A 10,731-nucleotide genomic window follows, 5' to 3' on the forward strand; every position below is an offset into this window, starting at 1 on the left:
TTTAATGCTAGCTTTTGCCCATTTTGTTCAAGTAAAGAGTTGCATAAAAAGGACTCTAATCCATACTTAATCACAATAATGGTCAATTTGTGAAGTAAGCACTAAACAACAGTTTTTTGTTTTTTTTTTTAAAGGCATTGTGTAAAAAGAATCTTTAAAGCAATCAGTACATGATAATTTTTCTTTTTTGGTAGAAAATGAAAAGACAAAAAAAAGATGATGGAAAGTACCTAAAAGACACCATAAAAAATCCTATACCCCAAGAAAATATAAACCATTGGAAAAAGAATCTCCACGATGCTAGAGTACTATTTTTCTCTCACATGAAGTTCTTTATATTTTTTCTCATTTGTTTTGATCAAGTTGGTTCCATATGAATGATATTGTTTTCTCGTATTGCCATTGGTGTGACGTTCAAATTCCTCCTCACACTAGCATTGTGGAGAATTTTTCTGATGTTGATTTTTTTCATCCAATATAGAAATTATATAATAGACTCTTGTGGATAAGATTCACCTTAGCATGAGCCTAAGGCCAATCAATATAAGATTGAAAATAAGATAAAGTCCTAGCTCTATGGTACCAACTCCCAATAGACTTAACCACCCCAACATAGAGGAATATAATCTTCAATCTATTTGGCTCATAATTAGGGTATATTTTTTCCCCTATAGAACCCATATTAGTATCATTGAAATACACAAGTTTAGGTCATTTTGGTCTTCTTACACTCAATAAAATAGTCTTATTAAGCAAGAGAACATTTTTATTGAGTTTTTTTTTTTTTTCTTTCTTTTTCTACTAACTATGCTCTAATCTTTTCTAATTTTTTTACCAAAAAAGATATTCATTGAGTTAGATTAGGTGGTTGATCTAAGTTTTAAGACATTGTTTGACTGATATTATGGGTGAGACCCACTAGGGTGGAGTGGTTACTACTTACTACAATGTTTTTTTCTGCTTTTTTCTTGTAAGACATCCTAGTGTCACTGAAATAGACAAAGCCCATTATACCTTAAATAGAACAGTGTTAGGGTCATTTAGGTCTCATAAACACTGAAAAAGTCTTAATAAACAAGAGAAGAGCACCTTTTGATGCATGTGGAGGTTGACAAACCTTATTGCTTTTGGGGCCTTTTGGCTTTTGGGGTAGTTGGGTGAAGAAAGTTAGAAGGAGTTAAGAAATAATTGTATGAAAAAAGTAGTTATGGATACACCAATTATGAATTAACATTCCCACAGACCTTAATTGTTGCATTCCTTCCCTACTAAGATACATAGAATGATGTGTTTAATAATGTCTCTCTAAAGTTGTCTCAACCAATGTAGAAAAAAATTCTCCACTTTTCCTTCCCAAGTGTCCAATATAGACCAAGAGTTAAGAGAGAGGGAAATATTGTAATTTAAGTTCATGATGAAGGTCTTGGTCTAAGGGTGTCAAAAAAACCAACTCGAACCGTTTGAATCTATCAGAACTGGCTGAAATAATTGAACCAAACCAATCTCTTGTTGGTCATGTTTGGCTTAGGGTTTTTAAAACTTGTACAAAAACAAAACCAACCAACTTGACTGTTAAGACTGATCAAAACAGATAAATCAACCAAGATTGATAGTTTTTATGGTTAATCCCTGTAAAAATGGAATGTAACATTTAACATGACAAATATGAGTCATCCATTTTTATTGTTCTTTTAATCTAAATCATTTGTTTCTATTGGGAGTTGAGAGATTGCATAGTAATATTTAGAGTTTTAGTATACATGCATGAACATACACGAGATGTATGACAATACAAAGAGAGACATTTGATTGAATTATAATCTAAAATTTGACATGTGGCTAATCTACATGTCCTATTTGTCCAATGCCACCTTAATGGTTTGATTTTGATCTAGATCGATACATATTATAAACCTGAATTGAACCAGGCAAACTTGAACCGAACCAAACTAAACCGACTTTTTGACAGCCCTAACTTGGTCCCCTTCACGCGAATCATTGTTCATGAAAAGGACGATGCAGCCAATGTTCTAAAGCTCTTGGATTTTGTCTGTCCCCACACAGGCCACCACCTTTCAGCGACATCTCAATTAATTTTCTAGTGGACGAAAATACCCCCAAACTTTTCCTAAATTACTACTACAAAAAAGGCATGAAATGGGTTTCGATCCGGATTGACCCATGAAACCAGTCCGGTATCCATCATGTGGGTTACCTGTTTTACTTTCCTTTTATTTTTTTGGGTTTTTTTCTTCTTTTCCATTGCCACCACGTGCACCTCGCGTGCTACCAATAGTGATTAATTAACGTAAGAAAGAGAGAATGTCATCTGTGTTTGTTTAGCTATATTAGGAAATCAGGGGTATTTTGGTAAATCCACTCCACCCCACGCTTCCATGGACTGAAAACTACTATTCTCCTGCTTCCCCCTCTATATTTTCCTTTCTCTTAGCTTACTAATTCCTATACCATCGTAATCCATTTTTAGAGAACAAAGCCAAAACCTCATTAAATTTCAGAAACCTCTCCCTATCAGTAACTCTCTATCTTCCCATCAATTTTTTTCTGGTTCCCTAAATTCTTCAGAATCCAATCCAACTGTTAGATAACCCATTTTTATCTTCCTGTTCACTCTCCTGGGCTCTTGAGAATTTCTTCAAATAAATCTGGTTTTTCTTTTCTGTGTTGAATCTTTATGTTCTGTTCTGTTGTAAGTTTTTTGTCCACCATTAATGGCTACTGCTCAAACTTTTCAAAACAACAAAAATGAAGCTAACCGGCTAGAAATCCAAGCTGCCATTTCGACAGCCGTCGAGCTGAGAGCTATCCACGCTGCGTTGTTGCAAAGGAGCAGCCCTGCAAATCTCAGGTTACCTGGGTCTGTCTCTCCTTCCATTTCACGACCTTCTTCTCAGTTTTCCACTCAAGATTACCCTGTCTTCACTCCGGTGGGTTTGAATTTCTCTCACCTCTATCCTCACTTTTATTTTTTTTTATAACTCTATCTTGATTTTTGTTTTGATTTTTTATGGTGATAGCTTTAATGAACTGTAAATGTTGTGGCTCTGACTTGCCATTAATGGAAGCTTTTAAGTTTGAAGCTTACAATTTAATGGAACCCAGAAAATCTATTCTCATTTATGGCAGTGAACAATTCAAGAACCTTTTTTTGGTCATTTTTTGCATGTTTCACTGAGTTAGGCAAGTTTTCAACAGAGTTATGAAGAGGAATCATTATCTGGGAATCACCAAATCCCATTGGAGAACCGAGCATTGTCTGGAAACTGGGATGGTTACATGCTAGAAGCAGGAGAAGAGGATGATGCTGATTACTCCGAGATTAAAAGGGAAGCTTCCTCATCGACAAAAGGGTTTCCTTCTGGTCTGTTTAGCAGAGACCCCCACATCTGTTCAGTTGAACATCAGAAATCCATAACCAGTTCTTATGCAAACCACATTGCAGTCCTTCAAGCATCACCCGGAACAGATTTATTCAAGTCGAGTAGGAGAACCGGTTCTGGGGACTTCAAGAGATTGACGACTTGCAATAGATGCAAAACTGCAATTATCAGTTCTGAAACCGATAATAGAGTCAAGAACACCAAGAATTCTAATATGGTGGTGCCTTTAACAGATTCTCACATATCAGTTCAGCCACAATCAAAACACAGAGGACCCATCCTCTCATGGTTGTTTCCTCGGTTAAAGAAGAAGCACAAGAATGGAACCTCTCCGAACCGAGCAGAATCCGAAGAAGTCTCCCAAATTTTCAAGAATTTTGGGATACTGTCAATTGAATCCTTGAAGAAGAAGTTAATTGAGGCCAACGAGAATAGAGATGCAGCTTTGATGGAGGCTGCAGAGATGAAATCTTCCTTGGGGGAGCTGAAACATAAGCTGGAGTACTTAGAGACTTATTGTGAAGAGTTGAAGAAGGCTCTGAAACAAACAATGCAGGGAAAGGACACCCAAGTTCCAGAAAGGCCTGGTAATCTGCCAAACAGAGGGAAGTGGATTGATGGGAACAGTGAAAATTCCATGCCAGTGAGCCATGAAGTCATGGTGGAGGGTTTCTTGCAAATAGTATCAGAAGCAAGGTTGTCAATGAAACAATTCTGCAAGACTCTTATTGATCAGATTGAAGAAACGGATAGCAATTTGATGGACCAGTTAAACTTGATTCTTCAGCCATATAAACTGACTCTTAACTCCAAGTATTCAAAAGCAGTGCTGTATCATTTAGAAGCTCTTATAAACCAGTCTCTCTACCAGGACTTCGAGAACTGCGTGTTCCAGAAGAATGGCTCCCCAAAAGTATTAGACCCTAAGCAAGATCGCCAAGCACAGTTCTCATCATTTGTTGCTCTGAGAAATTTGAGCTGGAATGAAGTACTAAGGAAGGGAACCAAGTACTACAGTGATGAATTCAGTAGGTTCTGTGACCAGAAGATGAGTTGCATAATTTCTACACTAAATTGGACAAGACCTTGGCCTGAACAGCTACTTCAATCTTTCTTTGTTGCTGCAAAATGCATCTGGTTGCTACATTTACTTGCGTTCTCTTTCAATCCGCCACTTGGGATCTTAAGGGTTGAAGAGAACAAGAACTTTGATCCAATATACATGGAGGATATTTTTGTAGATCGACAGAGACCCCAAACTCCGGCTCGGGTTAAGGTCATGGTGATGCCAGGATTCTATGTTCAGGATAGAGTACTCAAATGTAAGGTTATTTGTAAGTATAAAACTGTAGCCTAAACCATTAATTTCTTTCTTCCTCTCTGTTTCTTGATTGGACCAACTTTTTCTTGTAACTTTCAGATTTAAATTGATTGATATTCAAAAGAATGGTGTGGGTATTGCAAATTGGTTCTTCCTTATCCTTGTTAGAAGACAGCTTGATTTCTCATGTCAATGACCAAATTCACTTAACTTGAACCATTTGTAGCATTAACCTACTTGATGTGTAGTGTGGGTCTGTTACTCCTGTATTTTAACTTCAAAATCTCCTGCAACTCAATAACTCTTGGACAGCGGTACTTCCTCCTCCCCCCCATTCTAAATCTGCAGACTAAGAAATCTGATATTTTTCCGAACCTCTATGTTTAGTTATATTGTTTGGGTTTATCTTGGAAATTAGAATATTTGGATTGATCATCTTCAGCATGGAACAGTAAACTTGGTGACCAACATTTGCTTTTAGGAATTGATCAGTAATTGCCAACTAACAGGAGAGATGGAGGTCTTGGTTGCTGTGATGGTTGTTAAGAGAAGTGTATCATTTTGAAATCTTGGGTATGTATTCTCGGAATAGATTAGATTCCGGGACTAGAACGCATTCTGAAATCCGATTCTTCTCTATTTTCTCAGTTCAGAATGCGTTCTAGACCCTATTCCAAGAATGCATACCAAACACAGCACAAATATATCATTCCAATCTAGCCCTTCCAGTCCATTCTCTCATCTTGTAAACGTTTTGTCTTGAACTTCTGAGAGTGATGAGTAATGAAAATTTAGTAGGTAGTTGCTGTCAAATAAGTAAAGATTCACTACTTAAGTTTGAGGGCCCTCTGTGTGTTTGAGAGAGGAGAGAACCAATTAAAATAAGCTGGATCTAGTTCTTGAGAGCCTTGAGACTAATGCTCTAGAATCAGGCCTTTATAGGCCCCTCATTAGCAAGCCCATAATTCAAAGTCTATAGCTCAACATCATTAAAGACTAAGATGGTGATAGATAATAAAATCTTGTATTTAAGGATTACCACAGAATATCTTAATTGTATTAGAATTTAATGTACTGTCCCAAAAATCGGATCAGAATTGGCTAGATCCGATTCCTGATTCTCGCCGATTTCCGCTTCAAGAAATTGGGATTTTCCTAGGGTTTTCAGGCCAATTCCAGTAGAACCGGAGTTGCCGATTCCATTTCCTCAAACAATGTAACAGAGGGAGCCTAAACTTAGGTGAAGTACAAAGTTCAGTACATTTGCTTGCATTCTCAATATGACCCACCATTAGCTGTCTGGGCATGTTGAACGGTTGCAGAGAACAACAACTTCTTGAGTTCTTGGGTCCCATGTACATGGAGGATATTCTTGTAGAGCGTGGGAGATGGGTCATGGGAAGACCTCAGAATTATTCTGGTTAAGGTACACCTAGATAGAGTACTAAGGGGTAAGGTTCTTTACACATGCCTATCTAAAACCATTCATAATGTTCTCCTTGTCTGTTTTTGGGCTGACCCCCAAACTATTTTCTCACTTTCTGGTCTAAATTGCTGGAAGAAAGGGTTCTCCAAATTCAAGCTAATAAAAATAGGATTAGTGTAAAGTTGGGGTTTTTTTTTTTTTTTTTTTTTTATTTTAATAAAAAATTTATTAAGGATTAAAAAGGAGGCAAACAAGCCTAAAGACAGACTAAAAGCAAAGAAAGCTAAAGCTAAAGCTAAAATAGGGGACCCAGTCCTAAAACATAATGGCGATGGCAACAAGCCACTCGCTCACCCAAGAGAAATAATAAAATAAGGCTACGGGGGATCTGTGACGCGCACCGAGGGGGTCCTTACCAGTATTAGTGTAAAATTGTGAATTATTAGCATATGAGAGAATCTTTGAGAAATATTAAACATATTCCGAAGGACCTGAGTTTCCCTTCATCCACGGTCAAGAGAGATTAGAGACTAGAGAACCCCCATCACATTTGAATCTTGAGAGAGAGAGAGAGAGAGAGAGAGAGAGAGAGAAAGAGTTTTTCATGTTAGTGCAATCATATGGTCACATCAGCTTGGATAAAGAATTATTATCTCTAAACCTTTGGTGGCGAAAAAATTTTTCTTATCCAAAATGATGAATTTTTCAAAAAAAATAAAAAAAAAAATCTCCATACTGACAGTATAGGGATTCAAGAATTTAATGATAGAAATTCATTGTAAGTGCAATCATATGGTCACATCAGCTTGGATGAAGAGTGGTTCTCTCTTCATCTTTGGTGGCAAAAAAAAATTTCTTATTCGAAATGATGAATTTTTCAAAAAAAATCTCTACATCAACGTATGAGGATTCAAGAATTTAATGATGAAACTCATTCTGAGTGCAATCATATGGTCACATCAGCTTGGATGAAGAGTCATTCTCTCTTCACCATTGGTGGCGAAATTTTTTTTCTTATTCAGAATGATGAATTATTCAAAAAAATAAAAATATAAAATCTCCACACCGATAGTATGGGGATCCTTTCTCACATAATTAACACACTCTCTCCTCCGTGGCAAAGTAAGAAGGGGAGGAAGTTTAGAGGGGAAGAAGGGGATGGGATGTCTTATAGCACAAGGTGAAGACAAGAGAGTCGAACCCATCACCTCCTAGAAACCTACACTCTATGCACAAGACACTGATCAACTGAGCAAGTAGTTGTTTGCTTCACCCTTTTGATATATGTGAAAAAAAAAAAACATGTATCTTATACAAGGTTCTAAAACTTGGGTTTCAACTAGGTTTTGACCAGTCAAAAATCGAGTTTGTCTCGGTTTCGACCATATCTCGGTCGAAACCTGGGACTTTCTCTAGGCTAACTCAAACCTTGGTTTCGATGCCCAAAAGTTGTTATTTAGCCCTGAATCTTGTTGTGCTGCTTATTTTTTGATATTTTAAACCCAATCCATGCATTAGTTTCACATAGAGAACACTAAAAATATTACTTGTGGTTTTGATCCAAGTTTGATACTGTATATTGTTCTTAGACATGGTATTGAATAAGGTTTGACTGAAACATAACTCCTTTAATATAAATGAAATTTAAGTAACCTTGGATTTTTTTAGAAAGCTTTGTTTTGATAGTTTTCCAACAAGTCCAAAATTGCTTAAATCTGATTTATATTGAAGGAGTTATGTACTAGTCAAACGTAATTTGGTGTGCACGAATACTGTCAAAATCGCTCTGAATAAAAATATTTTTTTAGACATCAAAACAAATAAATATTTTACCTCATTTTTTGTTTTTAACAATGTTTTACCGTATTAAGATTTATAGAACTTTTAGGTTTGAAAAACCCCAGCATTAGAAAGGTGAAAATTGCACCTACTGTCGAAAATCTAGTTTTTGTTCTCGAACTGGAGGGTTGACTTTTTTCCTTTTGGAATTTGATTTTTTAACTATTTTTATTGAATTAAAATAAGAGGTATTTGCTTATTTATGAATAATATCTTTAGTAAATGAAATACAAATACAAAAACATTTACTTAAATGCTATTAGACATTACTAAAAATTTTGATTTTTGTTATCAAAAACACTTGAATCAAAACGGATTTATCAAACGGTTTTTCTGTGTCATTTGTGTGCTGGGAACATTATTGGCATAGAAACAACAGAAACAAAACGTTGTCAAATGGTGCCTTAGTGTCTGTCCTGGTTTCTGGCAGTTTTTGGCATAAATACCTGTCTGTCCTAGTTTCAAGTCAAGTTTCCCCTAGTTTCGATGGGCATATGTGTCGAAACCATCGAAATATGATCAACACCAATCGAAACCATCGAAACCGAATCCAGAGATTTTATAAAATCCCCCTTCAACTCGTCTCGAAAACCTGCAAAATCGAATTAACTCGTTGGTATCGATAGGTTTCGATCGAGTTTTTCTTCCATGATCTTATAGCTTGAGAACATCTTGCATTTTTATCTTAGGGGGAGGGTTTCCTACAATGCTCGTGTACTGATTCGGGCATATGGGAGGGGCGGGTTACGAATCCATAAATAGGGGGTTTTATGGAGGGGAGAAAGAGAGACCCCTTTTTGTGTTTGGGCATTCCTTTATCTTAATTTGTTGAAGTCCCTATTTATCTTAGGCCTCAAATGGGTCTCTTATTCAAGGTTCTAAAACTTGGGTTTCAACTAGGTTTTGACCAGTCAAAAATCGAGTTTGTCTCGGTTTCGACCATATCTCGGTCGAAACCTGGGATTTCTCTAGGCTAACTCAAACCTTGGTTTCGATGCCCAAAAGTTGTTATTTAGCCCTGAATCTTGTTGTGCTGCTTATTTTTGATATTTTAAACCCAATCCATGCATTAGTTTCACATAGAGAACACTAAAAATATTACTTGTGGTTTTGATCCAAGTTTGATATCGTATATTGTTCTTAGACATGGTATTGAATAAGGTTTGATGAAACATAACTCCTTTAATATAAATGAAATTTAAGTAACCTTGGATTTTTTAGAAAGCTTTGTTTTGATAGTTTTCCAACAAGTCCAAAATTGCTTAAATCGATTTATATTGAAGGAGTTATGTACTAGTCAAACGTAATTTGTGTGCACGAATCATCAAAATCGCTCCTGAATAAAAATATTTTTTAGACATCAAAACAAATAAATATTTTACCTCATTTTTTGTTTTTAACAATGTTTTACCGTATTAAGATTTATAGAACTTTTAGGTTTGAAAAACCCCAAACATTAGAAAGGTGAAAATTGCACCTCTTGAAAATCTAGTTTTGTTTCGAACCTGGAGGGTTGACTTTTTTCCTTTTGGAATTTGATTTTTAACTATTTTTATTGAATTAAAATAAGAGGTATTTGCTTATTTATGAATAATATCTTTAGTAAATGAAATACAAATACAAAAACATTTACTTAAATGCTATTAGACATTACTAAAAATTTTGATTTTTGTTATCAAAAACACTTGAATCAAAACGGATTTATCAAACGGTTTTTCTGTGTCATTTGTGTCTTGGGAACATTATTGGCATAGAAACAACGAAACAAAACGTTGTCAAATGGTGCCTTAGTGTCTGTCCTGGTTTCTGGCAGTTTTTGGCATAAATACCTGTCTGTCCTAGTTTCAAGTCAAGTTTCCCCTAGTTTCGATGGGCATATGTGTCGAAACCATCGAAATATGATCAACACCAATCGAAACCATCGAAACCGAATCCAGAGATTTTATAAAATCCCCTTCAACTCGTCTCGAAAACCTGCAAAATCGAATTAACTCGTTGGTATCGATAGGTTTCGATCGAGTTTTTCTTCCATGATCTTATAGCTTGAGAACATCTTGCATTTTTATCTTAGGGGAGGGTTTCCTACAATGCTCGTGTCTCGATTCGGGCATATGGGAGGGGCGGGTTACGAATCCATAAATAGGGGGTTTTATGGAGGGGAGAAAGAGAGACCCCTTTTTGTGTTTGGGCATTCCTTTATCTTAATTTGTTGAAGTCCCTATTTATCTTAGGCCTCAAATGGGTCTCTTATTCAAGGTTCTAAAACTTGGGTTTCAACTAGGTTTTGACCAGTCAAAAATCGAGTTTGTCTCGGTTTCGACCATATCTCGGTCGAAACCTGGGACTTTCTCTAGGCTAACTCAAACCTTGGTTTCGATGCCCAAAAGTTGTTATTTAGCCCTGAATCTTGTTGTGCTGCTTATTTTTTGATATTTTAAACCCAATCCATGCATTAGTTTCACATAGAGAACACTAAAAATATTACTTGTGGTTTTGATCCAAGTTTGATACTGTATATTGTTCTTAGACATGGTATTGAATAAGGTTTGACTGAAACATAACTCCTTTAATATAAATGAAATTTAAGTAACCTTGGATTTTTTTAGAAAGCTTTGTTTTGATAGTTTTCCAACAAGTCCAAAATTGCTTAAATCTGATTTATATTGAAGGAGTTATGTACTAGTCAAACGTAATTTGGTGTGCACGAATACTGTCAAAATCGCTCTGAATAAAAATATTTTTTT

General features: G+C 36.0%; 1 protein-coding gene across 1 annotated transcript; it reads left to right on the forward strand.

The window, feature by feature from the left end:
* Positions 1-2,717: 2,717 nt before the first annotated feature.
* LOC122644109 (IRK-interacting protein) lies at positions 2,718-4,844 on the forward strand. Its single transcript, XM_043837709.1, has 2 exons — positions 2,718-2,948; positions 3,217-4,844. The coding sequence occupies exons 1-2, from the start codon at positions 2,733-2,735 to the stop codon at positions 4,756-4,758; spliced, it is 1,758 nt and encodes a 585-aa protein (XP_043693644.1). The 5' UTR covers positions 2,718-2,732; the 3' UTR covers positions 4,759-4,844.
* The last annotated feature ends 5,887 nt before the right edge of the window (positions 4,845-10,731 follow it).

The sequence above is a fragment of the Telopea speciosissima genome, chromosome 10 (assembly GCF_018873765.1).
Source record: "Telopea speciosissima isolate NSW1024214 ecotype Mountain lineage chromosome 10, Tspe_v1, whole genome shotgun sequence".
NCBI lineage: Eukaryota > Viridiplantae > Streptophyta > Magnoliopsida > Proteales > Proteaceae > Telopea > Telopea speciosissima.